At 47.1% G+C, this 24,715-nt stretch overlaps 1 protein-coding gene and 1 long non-coding RNA gene across 5 annotated transcripts in view; one reads left to right on the top strand and one right to left on the bottom strand.

Annotated features, from left to right (window-relative positions):
* LOC137353395 (tumor protein p53-inducible protein 11-like) overlaps positions 1-24,715 on the bottom strand; it is a 117,725-nt gene that overhangs the window by 19,348 nt on the left and 73,662 nt on the right. The window contains exons 2-3 of the mRNA XM_068019630.1: positions 5,262-5,355; positions 1,491-1,683 (exon numbers count right to left, since the gene is read on the bottom strand). Coding sequence (XP_067875731.1) covers positions 1,491-1,619 — 129 coding nt within the window. The 5' untranslated portion in view covers positions 1,620-1,683; positions 5,262-5,355. The remainder of the gene's footprint in view (positions 1-1,490; positions 1,684-5,261; positions 5,356-24,715) is intronic.
* LOC137353396 (uncharacterized) overlaps positions 15,283-24,715 on the top strand; it is a 31,039-nt gene continuing 21,606 nt past the window's right edge. For all 4 annotated transcript variants that reach the window (XR_010969851.1, XR_010969848.1, XR_010969849.1 and 1 more), the window contains exons 1-2: positions 15,283-15,514; positions 20,390-20,538. This is a non-coding gene — a long non-coding RNA (uncharacterized lncRNA). The remainder of the gene's footprint in view (positions 15,515-20,389; positions 20,539-24,715) is intronic.

Below are 24,715 nucleotides of genomic sequence, written 5' to 3'. Positions count from 1 at the left end.
CATGCACGCAACACAGGTGAACACACACTCAGAAACACATGCACACGCAAAAACACGTGCACACACATGCACACACTCCCAAATATGTGCTCCAGCTCACACACACACACACACACACACATTCACAAACATACATACACACCTGCACATTTGCAGAAACCCTCCCTCAAAACGTGCACAAGCTAAAAAAAAAAGAACATGAGACCGAAGCCATGGCAGATCAGTTGGAAAATTAACAAGAGCTAATGTTAATGCTGCAGCTAACGGCCAGTTGTGACACACGGATTTCCACACAGGTGTAGTGTCGCAATGTTTTGAAATTGCAATTGCATTCTGTACTCCAGAGGCTGCTATAGAACACGCATGCTCGCAATTAAAAAAGGAAACTAAGACAGAATAAAAGGAGAAGACGTTATGTTCAGCTGCCGCAGTCTTTGTCTTTTTTTTGGTTTCATTTCCGACACCAAACTCAGCTCCACCTCGCTCAGTCTCGAGGACATCGCAACAGGTCAGTGTGAGCCCAACCATTTTGGTGAAAATCTAGGAACACTGGAGGTCCAAAGAGATTCGGGGGTCCACATACACTAAACATGTAGTATTCAGGTACAAAAAAAAAATCAAAAAGGCTAATGGAATGTTAGCCTTTATAACGAGAGGTTTGGAATATAAAAGGGAGGAAGTTTTGCTACAGCTATTCAAAGCCCTGGTTAGACCACATCTGGAATACTGTGTACAGTCTTCAGAAAGAATGCATTAAAATTGGAAGGAGATGCAGGACAGATTCATCAATATGTTAACAGGGCTTTGAGGAATAGATTATGAGCAGTGATTACATAAACTAGGCTTGTATTCCCTGGAATATAATGGTTAAGGGGTGATTTGAGTGAGGTTTATAGGGTTTTGAAAGGGATTGATGGGGTAGGTAGAGAGAAACTTTTTTTCTGCTGGTGGGACAAGAACAAACCTTAAAATCAGAGCCACCAGTCAGGAGAGAAGTTAGGAAATGCTTCTAAAGGTAGAAGTGTGGCAATCTCTCCCACACAAAGCTGTAGATGAGAGCTCAATTAATAATATTGAATCTAATACTAGATTGATAGATTTGTGCTAGCCAAGGTAAGGGATATGGAGCCAATGCGGGTGGATGGAGTTAGAATACAGATCGGCATGATCTCATTGAACTGTCTCAGGGAACGGGCAGAATGGTCTACTCCTGTCCCTCACCCAGAGCAGCACAATGGACGTTCCTCCATTTTACATGCTGGGGCCTATCTGAGGGAGATACCAGTTTAGTATGGAGCGCCCTGGGCTCATGCCCATTAGGACCTGGTCCGAGACTGCCTAAACTCATTCCACATGGCACGCCTACAGAGAGGCAGAGGGAAAGTTCAACCCTATCAGTCTGGGCTGGGCTCGAACCCGAGTCGCAGACGATGAAAGGCCAACCACCCAGCGTGTTCGAAGCCCTTTTCCCTTTGAGAAGGCAGCGTTACCTTTGATCGGTGAACTTCCCCCTTGTCATCTTTCCCACCGACTCCAAGGATTTTCCTGCTCTTCAGCCTGCTCACCAGGTCAGTCTGGCTGTGTTTCTTCAGCAGAGAGCTGGGCGCTTTGACCGCCATCCTTGTTGCCCCTCACCCCACCCTCTTACTCTGGAATAACAGTCTTTCCTGTTACAACACCAGCCTGAAACACAGAAAGCAAAGAGAAAGCTCGAGAGTCTGATCATGAGGCACAGCAGGAATAGTGAGTGTATTTATTATTTAACATCACACTGGTCTATTATTGATATTATTTAGGCACTAAAACCAGTTCAGGCTTTTAGCTACAAGCCCCTGACGTCTAGTATTTGCCTTAAAGTGTGGCCCAGTCACTAGCTTCATCAGAAACTCAGAAAGACTGACTCGCATTTACATTGCACTTTTCACAACCTTAGAACGTCCCAAAGCATGTCACAGCCAATGACGTACTTTTGAAATGTAGTCACTGTTGTAATGTAGGAAACAGGGCAGCCGACTTGTGCACAGCAAGATCCCACAACCAGCAATGTGATCATGATCAGATCGTCTGCTTTTTTTAGTGATGTTGATTGAGGGATGACTATCATCCAGGGCCCGGGGCAGAACTCCCCTGCTCTCCTTTGAAATAGCCCCATGGGGTCTTTAAGGTCCATCCGTTAAAGAGGGCAGAAGGGAGCCACGGTTTAATCTGTCTCATCTGAAAGACAATGCGGCATTCCCTCATTGCTGCAATGGGACAGTCAGCCTGGACTTTTGTGCTTGAGGTGCCGAAGTGGGATTTGAACTCACAACCTTTTACGCAGACAACGGTGACAGAAAATGCGCGCGAGAGAAAACACCATTTTGGCTCCAAGTTAGCAAAGCGCCTCTGAAAACCAGCAAGGTTAAAAACATGTAGTTAAGGCCAGGTGGCCCATGTGAAAATATTCTGGTCCCCTACTGCTTAATGTCTGCTAAGTGAGAGGGTGAATTTCTGCAGTGTAAGTACACATGGTTAAAAGCAATTGCTGGCAATGGTTAAATTCGACATTCAACACATCGAGGAGCTCGGATTAAAACTCAGTGGGATCCCACATCATCTGCTACCTTCACTCCTGTGTTTTATTTTCCCTTTTGTAAATCTGTTTCTAAATGTCATAGCTCCTGCCTATGCTTAGTGGTTATATTTTAAAAATCTACAGTGTTGTGTGCTTAGCGGAGCCTTAGGCAACATCAGTTAAGTGCCACAATCAGTCATAATGCACCTACAGTGGTGACGCACACCGAGTTAAATTGTGGCTTTTGCTAACCTCCCTAATGTTCTTTTCCTTCAACAATTTTCTCCCATCATTTCCTCTCCATCGACTTCTACCATGGGCATCTATTCTTCATTCTTCAAAATTGCGTAATTGGGCTCCAAATTGGATGTCCTGTCGTTGCAAAAGGTGCTATATAAATGCAAGTTTTTTCTTCTCATTCACTCCGGCTGTGCAGAATTGGGGACCGGGTTCTTCACACTTCTTTCTCCTCCATGGTTTGAAGCCAGGCTGCACTAATGTGATGAAAGTCCCCTGGCCCCGGAAGGGTCCCTATGCTCAGCCTGGTCCCTGTTTCCACGATGCGTTAGTCCGTTCATAAGTCATCATTAACTGGCGTACGTTTGGCAATGTCCCTCAGAGAAGTGTCAGGTCGGCTGGTGTGGGCAGTTCTGATATCACGGTGGTGCGGTGCCAACTGTTCGTCTGAAGTTGACCTTCGGGTTGGTTGTTGGGGTACAGCAGAGGGAGCTTGACACTGCAGCTCATTCTTGATGCTACAGTTGGTGCCAAAAGTGCATCATTATTCATTGTTGAATACCTCATTCTGATCAGAAGGAACCCTAGTCCATGATGTCACCCAGCTATTTGACCCTAGTGTGCTTCACAGTCCATCCCAATTCTGGCCTCGTCGGACGTCCATGGTCTCCAGTGAATAGTGACTGCGGATAGTGATAGAAAGCTGATTTTTTTTTAACCCCATCTCCACCCTGTCCTCTCAAAGTACTGAGGCAAATTGCAGCACCCAGCAGCTAGCTCAGTATGACCAGGAATTGAACCTGCGAGCACACCTGGTCTCGGTGAGGCTCGGCATCGCGCTGAATCGTGAGAAAGAGAGAAAGGACTTACATTTATATAGCATCTTTCACAACCTCAGGCCATCCCACAGCGCTGTCAGCCAATAAATTACATTTTTGAAGTGTAGTCATTTGTTGTAGGAAACGCAGCGGCCAACTTGTGCACAGCAAGATCCCACAAACAGCAATGCCATAATGAACGTATCTATTTTAGTGATATTGGTTGAGGGATAAATATTAACCAGGACACTGGGGAGAACTCCCCTGCTTGTCATTGAAATCGTGCCATGGGTTTTTGGTTTCACAGCTCATCCAAAAGACAACACCTCTGACAGCGCAGCACTCCCTCAGTACTGCACCTCTGACAGCGCAGCCCTCCCTCAGTATTGCACCTCTGACAGCGCAGCACTCCCTCAGTACTGCACCTCCGACAGCGCAGCACTCCCTCAGTACTGCACCTCCGACAGCGCAGCACTCCCTCAGTACTGCACCTCTGACAGCGCAGCACTCCCTCAGTACTGCACCTCCGACAGCGCAGCACTCCCTCAGTACTGCACCTCCGACAGCGCAGCACTCCCTCAGTACTGCACCTCTGACAGCGCAGCACTCCCTCAGTACTGCACCTCCGACAGCGCAGCACTCCCTCAGTACTGCACCTCTGACAGCGCAGCACTCCCTCAGTACTGCACCTTTGACAGCGCAGCACTCCCTCAGTACTGCACCTCTGACAGAGCAGCACTCCCTCAGTACTGCACCTCTGACAGCGCAGCACTCCCTCAGTACTGCACCTCTGACTGCGCAACACTCCCTCAGTACTGCACCTCTGACAGCACAGCACTCCCTCAGTACTGCACCTCCGACAGCGCAGCACTCCCTCAGTCCTGCACCTCTGACAGCGCAGCACTCCCTCAGTACTGCACCTCGGACAGCGCAGCACTCCCTCAGTACTGCACCTCCGACAGCGCAGCACTCCCTCAGTACTGCACCTCTGACAGCGCAGCACTCCCTCAGTACTGCACCTCTGACAGCGCAGCACTTCCTCAGTACTGCACGTCCGACAGCGCAGCACTCCCTCAGTACTGCACCTCTGACAGCGCAACACTCCCTCAGTACTGCACCTCTGACAGCGCAGCACTCCCTCAGTACTGCACCTCTGACAGCGCAGCACTCCCTCAGTACTGCACCTCCGACAGCGCAGCACTCCCTCAGTACTGCACCTCTGACAGCGCAGCACTTCCTCAGTACTGCACGTCCGACAGCGCAGCACTCCCTCAGTACTGCACCTCTGACAGCGCAGCACTCCCTCAGTACTGCACCAGAGTGTAAAAAAAAGCTGATTATTCAGATCCTGGGGACATTAGGGATGTACACACGACTTGTACCAAAGGCACAGGTAATGTTGCCTGACATGAACCAGTGATGTCCACTTTACTGAATACACCTGATCGCCTATCACCTACTCTCTGGCGGCTTGTCAGGAGAAGTTATCGAAGCTTGTGATAAAGTGGGAAGCTTTTACTTTGAATGAACAAGAAAAACAGCAATAAATTAAAGGATTGTCCCACTGGGGTTTGAGGCTTCAGCTGGCAGCCCTGCCAGAGATAACAATTATTATAAATATTTCATGAGAAAAATCAGAGTTCTGCACATACCTTTTTACTCGTGGTCAGGATTCATGCTAAAGTTTCGAAATTTAACATGTTGTAATGATCCTCCTTTACTCTGTTTCCAAAGGCTGGTCTTGCTCTGAGTATTACGAGCGTACGAGAGAGAAAAAGAGAATGAGAGACAGGCAGAGACACAGCCTTACCTTAAAGTGTGGAATAGAGGCGCAGCTCAGCATGTAATTCACTGTCCACGTCTGATCTGTCTGATGAAGTAAATCTTATTAAAGGGAGCTGACATAAACATTCCAGCTCCCTTGTGGCCCGAATCCCCAAGACCACAGAGAGGGAAAATATCTGGCACGTGTTTGACTTATGGGATCCAGACTAACTGGAACTTCAAGCTTTGCTATACAGTAAACAAATGAGACAAAGTGGAGTCTGTGTTTGCGAATCTACACTGGCTCCCAGTCGGACAATGCTTTGATTTTTACCATTCTCATCTTTGTGTTCAAATTCCTCCATGGCCTTTCCCCTCCTTATCTCTGTAACCTCCTCCAGTCCCACAACCCTCCCAGATGTCTGCCCTCCTCCAATTCTGGCCTTTTGCGCATCCCCAACTTTAACCGCTCCACCTCTGGCGGCCCTGCCTTCAGCTGTCCGGACCCGAAGCTCTGGAAATCCTCCCCTGAACCTCTCCACCTCGCTACCTCTCTCTCCTCCTTGAAGAAGCTCTGTAGAACCTCCCTCGCCGACCAAATGTTTGGTCACCTGCTCTAATGTCTCCTTTCGTGACTTGGTGTCAATATATTATTTGACAACACTCCTGTGAAGTGCCTTGGGACGTTTTCCTGCGTTAAAAGTGCTATATAAGTGCAAGTTGTTGTTGTTGGATAGGATTGTATGGGTCTGTTCCAAAAGGCGATGTGTATTTCACTTCTTTCTACATGTTATGAAGGGAGATGTGTCTGAGCATGTTGCAATCCACTGAGTTACTGTTTTCTCTGTTAGTAACAAGGTTTGTATCGCCTCTCTCCACATCCTTCTGTGTTTTCATGTGTTTTCACTCATTATTTGAAGGTGTTAACTGTCACTGGTTGTGGCTCCATCAGCATTAACCAACCCACAACGTCTTGCTTACCCGTAGGTAACCTTTGACACCCTGCTCATCCTCTGGTGCCTTTCCCAGCCCTTGGCGCGTTGTCCATCCTCTGCTACAGTCTTTGTGACCACGTCAGCTGTGGCTCTGTTGGTAGCATTCTTACATCTTACACCTAGAAGGTCAGGAGTTCATGTGCTGCTCCAGACCTTAAATACCCCAATGTAGAGAGCTCTCCAGTGCAGTACTGAGGGAGTCCTGCACTCTTGTTGGTGCTGCCATCCTATTCTCTCAGGTGGATATAGAAATCCTACAGCACTCAAGGAAAAGCTCTCCCCGACCAATATTTATCCCTCAATTGATGTCACAAATACAGATTATCTGGTCAGTATCACCTTGCTGTTTGTGGGAGCTTGCTGTGTACAAATTGGCTGCTGTATTTCTTACATTATAACAGTGATCACACTTCATTGGCTGTCAAGCACTTTGGGGCGTCCTGAGGTCATGAAAGGTGCTATATAAATGCAGGACGTTCTTTGCTTTGCTCTCTTTGGGTAACCGGTCACTCTCCAAACGGGGGGACACCCCAGTCAGTACTGACAAGTGGAGCCTTGCAATCTTTTCCGATCCACATCAGGGCACGTTCCAGCGGGTGGGGTGTCCACTGGAGAATGATCAGAAGCAGGAACCCTGGCTGATGTCCCCTTTCCAGCAAAGGGGTCATGAGCTCGATGGTAGAAACTCAACCACTTACCCTGCCGAGAATGTCTCTCCGAGTCCAGACAGGGAATTAAACCTGGGAGCTTCTTTGAGCATCAGATGACGTAAGGACGAGCTGTGAATTCCAGTCAGGTTCAGCAGCCACTTGGCAATAATTGACAGCACTCTCCCCTTTGAGTTACAAGGATGTGGAGTGAGCCGTGTAAAACGCCATCTTAAACATTCACTCCCTCCACCACCGACGCACAGTGGCAGCAGCGTGTACCATCTACAAGATGCACTGCAGCAACGTACCAAGGCTCCTTCGACATCACCTTCCAAACCTGCGACCTCTACCACCTAGAAGGACAAGTGCAGTAGGTACATGGGAACACCATCATGTGCAAGTTCCTCTCTAAGTCACTCACATCCTGACTTGGAAATCTATCGCCGTTCCTTCACTGTCGCTGGGTCAAAATCCCTCCCTAACAGCACTGCGGGTGTACCTACGGCGGTTCAAGAAGGCACCTCGTCACCACCTTCTCAAGGGCAGCTAGATGTTTAATGCTGCAGTTGGAAAATGAAAGTGTTCCTATGTGGTTTGTAAGGCTCAGTGCTTTACTGGCTGGTTCTAAGAAATAGAAGCAAAACAGAAATCTTCCAGAGGCTTGAGCACAACATCTAGGCTGACACTCTGGGCTGAATTTTATGGGTGCCCTGGGGATGCGAACAGAGGTGAGGGTGCCTCATAAAATAGCATTGGGGAATGGAATGCCCATCGCCTTCCTGACCCCTTCCAATTTAGTCCAGGGTGGGGGAGGTCGATAACGGCTTGCCCACCCCAGGCCAATTGAGGCCCTTTTAATCGCCACTAAAGGACCTCTTCCCGCTTCTACCTGAATGCCACCTCCCCTGCAAAACCCCAATTACCTGCTTGGGGTCTCCGGCATCCGCGATGCTGCAGGGCCTCCTGCAGTACTGGCAATCACCACTGCTCCCAATGGCGCTGCCGGTACTGCAGAGCTGCGGCCTTCTGATTGGCTGGCAGCTTTTGGAGGGTCTGACAGAGGGCCGAGGCGAAGTCTCCCTCACCTTCTGGCCCGTTTCCAGGACCCCCGTCACCAGAATAAAATTCAGCCCTCTCAGTGCGCTACTGAGGGAGTGCTGCACTGTCCGATTTGCCGTTTTTTCGGATGAGATGTTAAACCGAGACACCATCTGTTCTCTCTCGTGTTTCGCAGAAGTACAGGGGAGTTCTCTCTGGTGTCCTGGACAATATCCATCTCTCAATCAGCAGCACTGAAACAGACGATCTGGTCATTATACCACTGCTGTCTGTGGGATCTTGCTGGGCGCACATTGGCTGTCACGTTTCCTACATTGCAACAGTGACTACACTTCAAAAATACTTCATTGGATGTGAAGCACTTTGGGGATGTCCTGAAAACACAAAAGGTGCTACAAGACACCAAGACATTCCATCTTTAAAAATCTTAAATTTTAAAAAAAACATTCAGAAAGGAGCCATTTAAATTGATGCCAGCCTCAATAAAGGATCAGATTCTAGTCTGCTGGATTACAAGCTGTGCTATCCAATAGATTACTGAGCTATATAAAACGCTGCTTTCTACATCAGAGGAATTTAATCGAGAACAGCTCAGACATCAGGAAACATTTTTCACAAAAACAGCCTCCTGTTTTTAGCCACCCGCTTGTCTTGTTTATTTCTTGCTCATTATTGTCTCAGTGTGACTCTGATCTGCAGCTGCAGTCTCGGGAGGGTGTCTAAAGGGAAAATAGGAGTTTGGTGAACGTCGAGAAGTAGCAAGATTGAAAGGTTGCTGTGCCCGTCTATTTGGTTCAATGATAAGAGCTACAATATCTGCCGAGCTCTTGAGGTTGGACCAGATTGAAATTGCTTTTGTTCCAAGTATTAAAATTAATAAAACAGTTGGAGTCCGTTTCAGCGACGAAACTGATTATTTTCTCATTAATAATTTTCAGGTTGGTCTCATTTCTTATCACTCAGTGGCGTACAACATGAAACAAAAAACCGATTTGTATTTCTATAGTGTTTAACATAGTAAAACATACACTTCACAGAGTCGTTATCAAACGAAATTTAACACCGAGCCACATAAGGAGATAGTTGGGGCAGGTGACCAAAAGATTTGGTTTCAAGGAACAACATAAAGGACTAAAGAGGTAGCGAGGCAGAGAGGTTGAAGGAAAGAACTGCAGAGCTTAGGGAAACAATTGCAGAGCTTAGGGCCCAGGCAGCTGATGGTGGAGCGATTAAAATCGAAGATCGCTCACGAGGCCAGAGTTAGAGGAATGCAGAGGTCTTGGAGGGTTGTGGGGCTGGAGGAAATTACAGAGATAGGGAGGGGGTGAGGCCGTGGAGGGATTTGAAAAGAAGGGCGAGAATTTTAAAGTTCAGGCGTTACCAGACCGGGGGCCAATGTAGGTCAGTGAGCACAGAGGGTGTTGGGTGTACAGGACCTGGTGTGAGCTAGGTGCCTCATTTGTCATTTGGGCTGCTTTGAATTTCATTGCATTACCATGTCTTACAGCTGAGCACCCTGTATCTTATTATTATTGTCCCTTGCTCAGGAAATGGGGCTGCAGTTGGAGCAAGATAGCAGTGAGACATTAGAGAAAATCCTCACCAGCTTCCATTGCTCTCCCAGTGCAAGTTCCACTGCCCCTATACATGACAGCACAATTCTCCCGCCCTGTTGTGTGGTGCTGGAGGACAACATCCCCTTTCCTCCAGTACCTCGGCCAGGGCTCCATTCTTTGCGCGTGTGCCTGGATGGTGAGTGTCGGCTGGCTGTTCAACCACTGGGGGCTTCGCAGCCAGCTCCGAACCTGTTCTCACTCCCGCACAAAAACTGGAGGGCCAGCTTGGCTGGGAACCAGAATCCAAAGAACCTCACCTACTCATATACTCTCAAAGACCTCGGTCCATCTGGACTCCAAAGGAACCAAGGGACTTGGGGATAGGGCGGGCAAATGGTGTTCTAGGTCAAAGATCAGCCGTGATCTTATTGAATGGCAGAATGGGCATGAGGGGCCGAACGGCCTATTCTTGCAGCTATTTCTTATGTCCTTCTTCAGTTAACCTCTGGAGCGCGTTGCTGTCTGGTGCAGTAGGTGCTGAGTCTCAGTGTTGCTTTCAAGTGGGAGTTGAAGCTGCTTCTGACTGGGGCAGGCATCATATAGAGGATAAGTGTCTTTACTCACAATATCGGTCCATGTGATATCCTGGATTGGTTTTGATTGGCTGAGGCAGTTGGAGAGGAATGTTCGAGGGTTTTTCTTTGCCTTTTTCTTTTGCTGTTTTTCTTTGTCTCTCCCAGGTATTTCCAAACTCCTGTCATGCATCGTACCAGCACATCTCTCAATCAGATACACGAGCCTAGTATGGAGTCGGTTTAAATTGTGTTTCATAAAATCTTTAAGCTTTGATCAGTTACACAGTGGAGAGGGGGGGGGGGGAACAGACCTTTAAAGATGATGTCACGATGCGCGAGACAATAGACAGTTTCAAAGCAGTTCTGCCATCAGGCTGATCCTCTGATCTCCCCTTGAGCTGTGTGATACTTTGGAAAGGTTTTACAATTTTATCAGGAAGTAGAGGAATTTCAATCAACTCTCCCCTTCCACTCGAGTACAACCCACGCGTTAACCAGCCAGGCTCAGTGTGCCTCCGGAGAATCAATGGGTTGAAACGCAGGTTGGCGATACAGTCAAAGATTCAGGCCCTGCACTGCCCTGCTTCCAGAGAAGGGCGATGACAACTGGAGGTCAGGGCAAAAAGGAGGGAGAGCAACTCCATCAACAACAACATGGCTTCCGGATATCTCAAAGCACTTTACAGCCAGTGGAGTGCTTTCTGAAATGTAGTCACTGTTGCACAGTAGGAAACGCAGCAGCCAATTTGCACACAGCAAGATCCCACAAATAGCAATGTGATAATGACCCCGGATAGTTTTTTTGTTCAGGTGATGGTTGAGGGTTAAATATTATCACTGCACACACATTGCCAGGCCTCCAGAAACTTTATTTTTGCTGATGAATGTCACGCGACATGGACCCGGGATCTCGTGCCTAGTGTTTTAACTCAGTGAGATGCACTTCCAGAATGTACTGATTCACTAACAGGGTTGCCCGTCACTGAGCCAACCCATCCATATTTGCCGGATTCAGGCCCAGTCGTTGCACTGTTTTACTTTCACCACCAGGGGGAGCTCCTTTTCCTTCCCGTGGTGCACTCTGGGTAAGATGCCAACCCTGAGGCCATTTTGTGTTTTACCGCCCCACAATTAATTCTCAAATAATTTTTTTGTTTGCTCACAGAAGCAAAGCGAAATGTAACAAATAATAAATGGCTGTTTCTGTTTATGTCAAGGAATGCTTTGACGGGTGTGTCTTCTATTTTTAATAATGTGTTTTTTTTGCAGCAAAAAGGCTCCAGGAAATGATATTGTCTGAAAACTACCAAAAACCTCAAAGACTAATCCTTAAATTCGTTGGGATGTCATGATTTATCCAGCTGGGATTAACAGATCTGCCGAAGTTAAGATGGTCCCCCTGTGCATTTGGGATCAATAATCCCAACTGGTCTTCCCCTCCAGCAATTAACCCAGGGGTTACTCAGAGCAATTGGATCAACACATTGGCTGCCCTACGGCTAAGGCCAGTTGGCTGAACACTGATAAGGACCTAGCTTGGACGGAAATCTGGTGACCCCTTATGAAGAGGTGCCACGTGTATGGCTTCCAGGCTGAGGACAGGATTGGGTGTGGCAGATTTTAGGGCCTCGGTAGCTGAAGGCGCGGCCACCAATTGTGGAGCGATGAAAATCGGTGCAGTGCAAGAATGGAGTTAGGCTGCAGTGCTTATCATTGGCCTCTGCTCTTAGTCATTGAGGTTAACAGTTGAACAAATGCTGTGGAGGTTCTAACTGCGTTTGCAGTATTTGGAGTGAGTAGGTGGTGTTAAATAACATGCATAGAGCCACATAGGCGTCAGGGGCATCAGTGAGCTACTGTGTGGGGGAAATGTCAGCTGACTTGAGGGTGGGAGCAGCTCAAAATGTCAGACTCCGTCACCCTTAGCCTCTGACATGAACTTCGCGCCCTCACCTTCACTTTCACCTCCAGTCTCAGCTGCCTCGGTGTTCGATTCTGACTCCATATCCCCTCTGTCATGGAGACAGCTGAATTCCCCCTCAGTACTATCGCCTGTCTCCAGCCGAACTGCCAAAAACGCTCTCCTGCCTCGTCTCCCATTCTCCACACTCTGTAAATTTCCACTTGTCTGAAAATCTGTGTCCCATCGCTCACCAGGTCTCGCTCAGCAATCACTCCTGCCCTTGCTCACTCCCAGTCCCCCAGCACCTCCAATTTAAAATTCTCTTCCTTGTGCTTAATCCCCTTCATGGCTTTGCCTCTTGCCATCTCTGCCACATCCTCCAGGCCGTCAACCTCCCCTTCCCCATCCAGAACTCTCTTTCTCCGACTCTCCCAACCAATCCCCAGCGCCAACATTGACGGCCGTGCATTCACACATCTATGGCTGGATTGTATAGGGGCTTCGACGTCGGATTCCATGGCTTGGGGGGGAGATTATTAAGATGGCTCTGGATGAGGCCGGGCATGGACCTCGAAGCCGGCAGGACCCGTCCCGATCTTGCCAGCAGTGGCGAGGCCTCATGGCGCTTCCCCGCTCTTCCCCCCGGCCACTCGGCGGCGGGACCCGAATTTGAATACTCAAATAAATTAACTTAATGATGATCCCATCGCCTCCTGAAATCCCACTGCGATCTTCATCCCGGCAGCCGGCACTACCGTGCCTTCGAATCCCCATCCGGGGAAACGAGGTGCAACACCTGCGGGGAGGGGGGAGGAGGTAGGTTTCTCAATGCGGGAGTGGGGGGAGCGGGGTCAAACTCTTTGGACTGGTGGGGGGAAAGGTCGCGATCTGAATCAAAGTTTTTTTCGGTGGTGGGGGGTGGGGGGGGTGGTGGTGGAATGGGCTGTTAATGACTCGATTATTCTTTGGGGGTGTGAGTGAGGGGAGTGCAGATGTGTAATATGTAAATTAAATTTTATCACTTTGGTCCCCCTTTAAAGATGGTGCTGGCCCCTTCGCAGTTGGACGGATGCCGTTGCCTACATGTCACCGGAGGTGGGGTGGGACGGTCTGCCCTGGCCGTGTTAATGAGCTGCCGCGTATAAAATCGCAGAGGCTACGGGGAGCCAAACCTGCGCGTGCGGGCCGCCATCTTTTACGGCCGCCGCTGTACTAGGTGGCAGCAACATAACATCCAGCCCCTAAGCTCTATCCTCAGGGAAGGGGCAGGATATTCAATCCGTGTCATTGTGATTCCTGTAGGAATACACCACCCCCCACCCCCCACCCCCCCACTCTGCCAGTCCCTCAAATTGAACACTGCGCACTTGGAGATATCAGGGACACACTGAGGGGGTGCTGCAGTGTTGGAAGTGCCGTCTTTCGGATGAGACGATAAACCAAGGCCCCATCTGCCCTCTCAGGTAAAAGATCCCATGACACTATTTCAAACAAGAGCAGGGAGGTTCTCCCCAGTGTTCTGGTCAATATCTATCATTACCTATCGCTAAAAGCGATTATCCAGTCATTATCACATTGCTGTTTGTGGGAGCTTGCTGTGCACAAATTGACTGCTGCGTTTCCTACATTACAACGGTGACTACACTTCAAAAAGTGACTATGTTGGCTGTAAAGCACTTTAGGACATCATGAGGTCATGAAAGGTGCTATATAAATGCAAGTCTTTTTTTTTTGTAGTATGAAATTTGCAGACGGTCCCTTAAGCAATGCTCACCCTGAAGTGTTTATCTCTCTCTGTGGTTATTTGACATCTGATTTGACCCTCAGATACACCATTAACTTCCTACCTCCTGTTATGTAGATGGTTTAGCGAGGGTTGTTTTCGACTTGTAACATACTGAGGCGGAGATCACTCCAAGATCATCGTTTCTGGTAAGTTATTTCATTCATTGCCTCCCTCAATGATGCAGCTCTGGAACTGATAACACAAACTGCGGTAGTGGCAGCTGTGGTAAGGGGTTCAGGGTCAGGAACTGAGTGCAAAATGGGACTTTGTGGCTGCTGTCTGTGATGTACGTCTCCTGGGAGGGGTCAGCAGTGTGAGGGAATGGGGGGATGGAAGAGGCGAGGGGAGAAAATTGGGAGACGAAGACGAGTTGGTTGAATCCCCACCCAATCTTGATCTGGGAGGTATCAAGTGCAGATTTCAGGCTCAGCCTGCTAGAGCAGGGGGAATCTGGAGAGGAAACACATTATGTGTTGTCAAATGGGTTGACATAAGCGGCGGAGGGGGTATTTGGGGGATTGGCACAATGTGCTGGCATGTTTGGCAAAAGAGCCTGTAAAACAAGACTGTCCTGGCAAATCCATGGGCTTTAAATGTATTGTGAGTTGCCACAATGGGGAGATACTGTACAATGTCATCCTGACTTGGAGGTACATAAGCCAATCTCTGCCAGGGCAGCAGTGAGGTGGGGAGGGGTGTGTCTGTGGGGAGGGGGGGGGGGGGGGGGCGGGGTTGAGAGCAGCTACTAATGGTCTTGTCCTCCCCTTGAAATTAGGATGGGAGGGTGGGTGGGGGAGAGAACAGGCAGCTCGTGCTCACTGTCCAGTCACTCAGTCACTGCCGGTGGAAAATGCACGAAGACAGGATCGAGTTTGACATTGGCACTGCCCCTCAGGGTCGAACAGCTTGCACCACCAGGCATGAGATATCAGGCTCAGTGGGTAGGCCATTTGCCTTTCGGTCAAAAGATTGTGAGTTCAGGTCCCTCTCCAGAAAACTGAACACCAAATCCGAGCTGTCACTCCCACCGCAGCACTGAGGGGGGGTGCCGCACTGTCAGAGGCGCCGTCTTTCAGGTGAGAAGTTAGTTGCCGTGCGGCCGACATGACAACAGCGGCCACGCTTCCAAATGTACTGGCTGCAAAGCGCTTTGGGACGTCCTGATAGGCGCCATACAAATGCAAGTTCTTTACTCTCAAAAAAGATCAGGGTACATTTGAATAGCAGGGGTGGTGTCCCTTCACCTTCTCCAGAGTCTGTAGGCGGTTGCATGAGCAAAGAACCAATCCCCTAATGACCCCAGTGGTTTCCTGTTTTGTGCCAGAGCAGCTTGTGTGTGTGTATTTTCTCTTGACAGAATAAACATCTGCTCAGTTCGAACGCCACTTCTCAACCCCACTTCCTTTCTTAGGGCTGAAGGCAGGAAACTCTATCACTTCCTGACATCTCTCTCTCTCTCTCGCTGTTTTCTATCTGCGTTGCTTGTTTTTACGGTTCTTTAAAAAAAAATCAGTTAATACCTCCTCGTTAAGCCCTCAACTTTATAAGCTGAGACATTTTAAACAGCCTCTAGCACCAGCAGGAAACCTTCAGCAAAACTCCAGAGGACAGACACAGGTAATAAGACTTTTATTTTATAGAATAATAGGATATAGGTTAGATTCCAGTATCTGTAAAAATTAAAGAAGGGATTTGCTTTGTGAACTAACAAAGCACTAAGTCATTTTGTTTTTCGTTTTGTATTGAAGTCTAGCTAAAAGGGGATGTCTTATTTTCCTGTTAAAGGAAACTTGCAATTAGCAAACAATTAAAAAAGGCAGAAAGCCCAGAACAGTGTGAGTTTAGGGCATAAAACATTGACGGATCAGATCATTGGGACGAAGCTGTTCTCTGTTAAGAAGTTGACCGTGTGTTAACTGGACTGCGCTCCCAATATGTGATTCCCTAGCACCCTGATTCTAGTCGCAGACGGGACTCCGGTCAGTCTCCGCGTCCAGCAGCGCAGTCCGGGCATTGCTCCCGGTTCTGAGTCCAGCGGGCAATGTAGCTCCGTTTGCGCACAGCCTGTCACCGGGAAGGGGAGGGTAAGGCAAGGGACGACTCTGAAAACTGCCCGTGTGAGTACTGTATGTTTTTTTTTTACTGCCTCCAGCTTCTTTGGCTTTGATGCATGGGCTTAACATGTCCTTCAGTCGCATGAGAACCGTGTGTGACTGTCATTTGGTTTTGTATTACTTTTGGACACAGGAAATCAGAGTGGGAGTAGGCCATTCAGCCACTCTAGCCATTCAACCAGACCATGGCTGATCTTCTACTATTTTCCTGCACTATCCCCATATCCCTTGATATCTTTAATATCTAGAAATCTATCAATCTCGGTCTTGAATATACTCAATGACTGAGCTGCCACAACTCTCTGGGGTAGAGAATTCCAAAGATTCACCACCCTCTGGGTGAAGAAATTCCTCCTCATCTCAGTCCTAAATGGCCTGCCCCTTATTCTGAGACTGTGTCCCCTGGTTCTAGACTCACCAGCCAGAGGAAACATCCTTCCTGCATCGACCTTGCGAGCCCTGTAAGAATTTTGTACACTTCAATGAAATCACCTCTCATTCTTCTAAACTCTAGAGAATACAGGCCCAGTCTCCTCAATCTCTCCTCATAGGACAATCCTGCCATCCCAGGGATCAGCCTGGTGAACCTTCATTGCACTCCCTCTATGGAAATAATATCCTTCTTTGTCATGCCTTCACGTGACTGTTAGTCGCGTGACGACTGTGCGTGACTATAGGCCGTGTGATGGCTTCACGCGATCCTCGGCTGGGTGACGTACCGAACCTCTGGGCTCACTCCATGGCTACTTGGGCTGGGGGGATCTCGCTCTGTCGGCTTTTCAGTTTCTGACCAACCCATCCCTGCTCCTGTCTCCTTGCAGCATCCCACCGTCAGATAAAATGGTGCCTCCTGGGCTGATAGATCAATGCCAGCAGCTGGCAAGGAAGTGGAATAACCCAGTCAAAAATCCACAGAGTTCTTGGACTGTCCGACAACTGCTTAAAGGACCAAAATCGTTTTCAGGCAAAAATAGCCTTTAATGGGTTCAGCTGGTAAACATACCGATCGTGTAGTCACAACAGCACGGAAGGAGGCCATTCTACCCATTGAGTACACGCTGGCTCGCTGTAGAGCAATCCAATCAGTCCCATTCCCCCCACTCTATCCCTATAACCCTGCAAGTTTATTTCCCTCAAGTGCCCATCCAATTTCCTTTTGAAATCATTGATTGTCTCTGCTTCCATCACCCACGTGGGCAACGAGTTCACAGTTACTACCACTCGCTTGGCAAAAAAACTTCTTCCTCACATTCCCCCCTGCATCTCTTGCCCAAAACCTTAAATCTGTGTCCCCGAGTCCTTGTACCATCAGCTAATGGGAACAGCTTTTCTTTGTCTACCTTCTCTAAACCTGTCATAATCTTGTACACCTCTATTAAATCTCCCCTCAATCTCCTTTGCTCCAAGCAGAACAACCCCAGCTTCTCCAACCTAACCTAGTAGCTAAAATCCCTCATCCCTGGAACAGTTCTGGCAAATCTCCCTCTCAAGGACTCTCACATCCTTCGTAAAGTGTGGTGACCAGAACTGGATGCAGTACTCTAGTTGTGGCCGAACCAGAGCTTTATAAATGTTCAGCATAACATCTCGGCTTTTGTACTCAATACCTCTATTTACGAAACCCAAGATCCCATATGCTTTGCAAAGTACTCTCTCAATATGTCCTATCACCTTCAAAGATCTATTCACATGAACCCCCTCAGTGTGGATCAGAGCTAGACAGAGCTGAGTTGGTTGATCTTAGCTGGCGCTGGGTTACGAGAGGCTACAGTTGGGATCAGTGTCCCCGGGTTAGAGAGGAGCACAAATAAAATTGTCCTCATTCCTATTGAGCACTGCTGTGAAGTGTGTGAAGGTGTATGAACAGCATGCGGGGATAGGTTGGAATCAGCTGTGCTGCCCCTACTATCGAATAGCCTCTTGGCCAGGGGTGGTGTTTGCAGGGCAGGGGCCTGTGCGATGTTTCAGGTTTGGGGCCCTTACATTTCACTAGGTAACGATACTAAATATTCACTGGGGGCTCCGTGCGATTGTATCAGTCGCCCAATTCTAAGGTCACCTTGACGCCCACTGCTCGGGTTCACACCTGGCAACAGGGTCACTTAGGCAAAGGAAACAGAGCGAGTCCTTGGGAAGCTATCCAGACCACGCAATGTATCCAATCCAAACATAACCAGCCTTTCCAGTACATCCTGCCTATCAATTTTCACCTCATCTATTACCTCGACCATCTCCATTTCTACTGATATTTTGTCAGCATTCTCTTCCTTAGTACACACCGCTGCAAAGTGCTCATTAAGTATTCTAGCCTTGCCCTGCGCCTCTAAATATATATCACCCTCTTTGTCCCTAATAGGCCCACCCTGCTTCTTACTGCCCACTTACTATTTACATGCTGGGAGAAGATTTTTGGGTTCCTTTTTATGTTTCCTGCCATTCTATTCTCACATTCTCTCTGCCTGTCTTAATTTTCCTCTTCACCTCCTCTCTCAACTGATTGTATTTGGCCTGGTTCTTGCTTGAAAAATTCACCTGACATGCATTATACACCCTCTTTTATTCTTTCATCATATTCTCTATCTCCCTTGTCATCCAAGGAGCCCTGGCTTTGGTTCCATTACATTTCCCCCTCATTGGAATGTACCTAACCTGTGCCTGAAACATCTCCTCCTTAAAGATCACCCATTGTTACAGTTTGTCCTGTCAGTCTTTGGTTCCATTTTACCCTGGCTAGATCCCCTCTCATCCCATTGACGTTAACCTTCTTCCAATTTAGACGTTCTATTTTAGATTCTTCCTTGCTCTTCTCCATTACTGATCTAAACCTTATGATACGATGATCGCTCTTACCCAATGGCTCCCCCCCCCCCACAGGCACTTGGTCCACCTCATTTCCCAGCACCAGATCCAGCAGTGCCTCCTTCCTAGTTGGACTGAGAACATACTGGTCAACAAAGTTCTCCTGACAACATTTCAGAACTCCCTCCTCTTCCTCACCCTTTACTCTAACATTATCCCAATCGATATTTTACTAATTAAAGTACCCCAGTATCACCACTCTATAGTTCTTGCACAGCTCTTTGATTTGCCTGAAGATCTGCTCCTCTATCTCTCTCTCACTATTTGACAGCCGATAGATTATCCCCAGTAGTGTGATCATACCCTTTCTGCTTCTCAACTCTAACCAGATGGATACTTGCCTTTGCCCCCTCAAAGACATCCCCTCTTTCCAACACTACAATATCTTCCCTAATCAGCACTGTCACCCCACCTCCCTTTTTTCCTTCCCTATCTTTTCCGAACACTTCATATCCTTGAATATTAAGCACCCAGTTCTCACCATTTTTAAGCCACATTTCTGTCATTGCCTCTGCATCATATTCCCACATCTAACTTTAATTAATAAACTATACAGTTTATAATGACTAATAATTTTATATAATATATACTGATCCTTAAATACACAAAAATATGATGACCAAAAATTAATATATTTAATAATCTATGGATCAAAAATTATATAAAACATAATGACTTTTAATCAATTATATAAAACAAACAGTTTTAAAATAATTAATAAATTCTATAAAATATGTCATTAGTAAATTATATAAATATGACCAGTAATCGATAAATATAAAACAGAATGGACAATAATTAATGAACTGTTTAATATAAATCTTCTGAAGAAACAAAAGTGAGGAACTTTGTTTTTAAAAAGTAAAATTGAAAGAATAATTAATAAATAAATAAATAGAGTAATCCAAGAGTATAAGGATGTGATTATCAGGGCTTTCTGTATTTGTATGTTGTGTCATTTTCCCCTGTTCTCTCATCCTACCAGGCTGCTTTTGAATGGAGAAACAAATTATTCTTAGATTAAGATGTTATCGGCTGTTTTAAAAAAAAAATGAAATTCCTCTGTCTGTCACAGATCCCAAAGAGACAGGGAACCTGATGAGGCTTGCCAATTCTGGTTGGACATCTTCCTGCAGGTTTCATGAACTCCTGTCTCCAGTTGCCAACCAGCCTTTTCCTCCTCCATTTCCAATATTTTTTTTAACAATAAATTACATTTAAAACAAAAAAACAGAATATGTTTGATCACCCTAGTAGTTTGGTCCCAGGATGTTGCCGGCAACATGGTCCTGGAGATTAATCTTTAATTCCTGGAGACTCCAGGGCAGTCCTGGAGGGTTGGCAACTGAAGACCCGAGAGGCACTGCGATGGTTACCTTATGATCAATGGAGTTCTATAAAAAATTAAAACAGATAATACTGGGAAAAGCTCCGCAAGTCAAGCAGCATCTATGGAGAGAGAACTGGGTAGCACAGGAATTTTACTATTTTAAGAAACCATTTTTATCGTTTTTTACAGTGTGACTACACTGCAGAGAGAGACTTGAGAAATCGCCCCTGGTGCCAATTGGAAATTGGAGTATTCCAGAGTGACCGCATTCCTGGACCTGAATCCTGCCTCCATTTCCCAGGAAGCTCCTTCTAATACTTCCCTCAGTCCTGGATACGGTACAGGAAATAATTTGTTCGTCTGCTAGCTGACCATCACCTCTGACCTCTGACCTCCAAGTGCTCTCTCGTTCTCTCTATCACAGCCTCCTTTGCCTTTATCTATGACTTGTTGATAAAATAAGGGCTAGGCTATTCAGGGGTGAATCAGGAAGCACTTTTTTTACACCAAGAATGGTGGAAATCTGGAATTCTCTCCCTCAAAAGACAGTGGATCCTGGGGGAACAGTTAGAGTTTTCAAGACTTGGGATTTTTGTTGGGTAAAACATAAGAACACAAGAATTAGGAGCAGGAGTAGGCCATTTGGCCCCTTGAGCCTACTCTCCCATTTAATAAGATCATGGCTTATCTGATTGTGGCCTCAACTCCACTTTCCTGTCTACCCCCCATATAACCATTGACTCCGTTGTCAATCAAAAATCTATCTAACTCAGCCCTGAATCCATCAATGACCCAGCCTCCACTGCTCTCTGGGGAAGAGAATTCCACAGACTAATGACCCTTTTGAGAGAAGAAATTCCTCAAGAACACAAGAATTAGGAGTGGGTAAAGGGTAATAAGGGATGTGGAGTACAGGGGACTAAACGGAGTTGAGGTGCAGGTCAGCTGTGATCTAATTGAATGGCGCAATAGGCTGGAGGGGCTGAATGGCCTTGTCTGGTCCCTATGGTCAATGCTGCTCTGAATTGCCCTCTGACCGCTCACTCAGCAGTCTCCCAGAATGCATTGCAAGCCAAATGCTACTTCTGCTCAGTAACTGAGTGACTCCTAACTTTAGAGTCATAGAGTTATATACAGCACAGAAACAGGCCTTTCAGCCCATCATGACTGTGCCAGCACAGACTGGCTCACTATTCCATGACAGAGTGGAGAATATCAAGGATGTCAATGCACTAGCTCTCCAATAAGAAATGTCGGGGAAGGGCTAAAACCTGGAGTATGGAGTGTCACAGATGATAAAGGGGGTACGTCTGGATTACATAACACCTAGCCTGCTCTTTAAAAGCCTCTAGGTTGTAGAAGGAGGGAAGGGGATGTGGAGACCCATCCCACCCACCCCCCCCCACCCCCCCCCCCCCCCCAGTTTAGAAGCACCGGGGAAGAATGAGCAAAGTTAAGATAGAGTGCGATGGTGCCAACAGAGGGAGAATACATAGGAATATAGAAACATAGTCAAGGAGGGGACCATTCATACCCCGAGCGCATTGTGCCATTCAGTTAGACCATGGATAATTTATATTATAACTCCATTTACTTACATTTGCTCTATATCCCTTTATCCCCTTGTCAAACAAAAATCTATCAATCTCAGTTTTGAAGTTTTCAATTAATTTCCAGTCTCAACATCTTTTTGAGGGAGAGAGTTCCAGATTTTCACTACCCTTTGTGTGTGAAGTGATTCCTGACATCACCCCTGAATGGCCTGGCTCTCATTTTAAGGTTACGCCCCCTTGTTCTGGACTCAGCTCACAACGGGAAATAGTTTCTCTCTATCTACATGATCAAATCCTTTCATCACATTAAACACCTCAATTAGATCAGCTCTTAATGTTCTCTACTCGAGGGAACACATAGCCGATATATCCTTCCTCAGGTGTGGAACTGAACACAGTTACTCCAGACGGGGTCTGACTGGAGTTTTATTTAACATAACCTCCACCCCTTTGTAATCCAGCCTCATTAAGATACAAGGGTGAGGAAGCAGATTTAATAGTAACTTTCCAAAAAGGAATTGAAGGGCTATGGGGAAAGAGCAGGAGGGCAGTGGGACTAATTGGATCGTTCTTTCACAGAGCTGGCCCAGGCACAATGGGATGAATGGCCTCCTTCTGAGTTGTTTTATTCACGTTCTGTAATTCCATTAGTCTTTTTCATTATTTTCTTGTGCCTGCCCACTGGCTTTTAATGATTTATTAGGAAGCAGGAGGACTGTGTAGCTCGGGCTTTTTGGAACTGAGGAGAAACAGGGCAGGGAAATTGAGAGAATTGACCATAGACGCAGACAAGAACGGTGGCAACGGGGGCAGAGAAAGAGAGACTGGTAATTTAAAATGAGGGATGATCAGCTACCAGACAAGAAGTTATGTCTTGTATCTTGCCGGGGGATGAGAGAGGTGTAGGAAGAGGTAAAGGAACAACAGTCATGTTGAGGACCTTGTGAAGATTTAAGGATTTGGCAACAGTTGTTGGCAACATTGGACAAACTCAATTGTGACATTTTTAAGTGGTGATTTGTATATTTGAGGCAGTGATCCAGCTCAAAACGTGGGGGAAAATAGCAAGCTTCGTCAGCCAAATTACATCTTTCTCTTTTCCTGAACTTCTCTGTTTCTCTTTCTCTTCCTCCTTTTTAAAAATCTCCCTTTTTTTAGATTTCTCTCTTCACAGCTGCGGGGTTAGCAAGCCTTTTTCTTGCTTTTAATCACTGAAGTTTAAGAGAAAGCAGGCAATAGCTATGGAGGGGGGACTATCCCATCATTCATATGGATACTGAAAGCCCTCTAGTAAATCTATGGGGCCTATAGATGACTTTCCCTGCCTGTGTGCATTCTGGGATAATCCATCCTCCATTGTGCTCTCTTTCGCAAAAAGAAACAAGCAAGATATTTCATGAGCAGACCTCTCAGGAAGATCCAAAATGACTTCACAATTATTGTGAGTCGCTTTAAGTTCAGCGCCTTTGGTTATGTAGGCTAACATAGCAGTTACTTTGTGCAGAGCAAAATTCCACAAATAGCAAGGACTGACTGGCTAGTCTGTTTTTGGTGTCTTGGTTATGGGATGAGTTATAGCTATGGGAGAATTTCCCTCTCTCCTCCTGGGATATTTAACATCCACCAGCCTAGTGAAACAGGCAGAGGATGCCTTGGTTTAAAAGTCTTATTCAAAGGACATAATTGTTGAATTTACCAGAAGAGTTAATTGTTTTGGGAGAGGAAAAGGTCCATTTGGATTGGAAAAATGAAAGATCCACCTGGAGTCTCAAAGCTGCAGTACTGGGTCCCCGCCGCACGAGGTCCCCAGGTGGGCAAAGTGCGATAAAGCTGCAGTACCAATCTCTGCCAATAGAGGCCTCCAATGAGCAATTCCGTAATACTGGACTGTCACCACCAGATGGCGGAGCTGATCTATGGAAGGTGCAGACTCCTGCATTGTTTATCCTGATAGTGTGTCAGTATTTACAGGGGGTCCCTGGGTTTGTGTCAGTATTTACAGGGGGTCCCTGATAGTGTGTCAGTATTTACAGGGGGTCCCTGGGTTTGTGTCAGTATTTACAGGGGGTCCCTGATAGTGTGTCAGTATTTACAGGGGGTCCCTGGGTTTGTGTCAGTATTTACAGGGGGTCCCTGATAGTGTGTCAGTATTTACAGGTGGTCCCTGGGTTTGTGTCAGTATTTACAGGGGGTCCCTGATAGTGTGTCAGTATTTACAGGGGGTCCCTGGGTTTGTGTCAGTATTTACAGGGGGTCCCTGATAGTGTGTCAGTATTTACAGGGGGTCCCTGGGTTTGTGTCAGGATTTACAGGGGGGTCTCTGGGAATGTGTCAGTATTTACAGGGGGTCTCTAGGAGTGTGTCAGTATTTACAGGGGGTCCCTGATAGTGTGTCAGTATTTACAGGGGGTCCCTGGGTTTGTGTCAGTATTTACAGGGGGTCCCTGATAGTGTGTCAGTATTTACAGGGGGTCCCTGGGTTTGTGTCAGTATTTACAGGGGGTCCCTGATAGTGTGTCAGTATTTACAGGGGGTCCCTGGGTTTGTGTCAGTATCTTACAGTGGGTGGGGGGGGGGGGGGGTCCCTGATACAGGAAAGTTTTAAACTTTTGGCGTAAATGTGCTTGTGGGGTGAAAGACAGAAGGGTATTTCTTGAAATTGCACCTGTTTGTCCCAGCTGTCAGTCAAAGACTCCATTTCTTTTAAAGGTTAACCTCTCCAGCCTGAATTCTCAGTGAATAAACTGTTTACACCACGTGACCTGTGTTCGGGTCTGTTCTGATCACAACCCACTGGCCTGTGTTGGGGCACACTGTGTGAATGGACTGTCAATATAGGGCCTCCGTTCGCTGCTAAACTACAAATGGCATTGGAACTAATTCTGCTCCATTTAAATATTCAGCCCATCGACAACAGGAAAAACCCCGCGTCATTCCATTCCCCCCCCCCCCCACGACCCCT

This window comes from Heterodontus francisci, chromosome 41 (assembly GCF_036365525.1).
Source record: "Heterodontus francisci isolate sHetFra1 chromosome 41, sHetFra1.hap1, whole genome shotgun sequence".
Taxonomy (NCBI): Eukaryota; Metazoa; Chordata; class Chondrichthyes; order Heterodontiformes; family Heterodontidae; genus Heterodontus; species Heterodontus francisci.
Note: the sequence above shows the minus strand (reverse complement) of the source record. Positions and strands in the feature narration are given on the sequence as shown.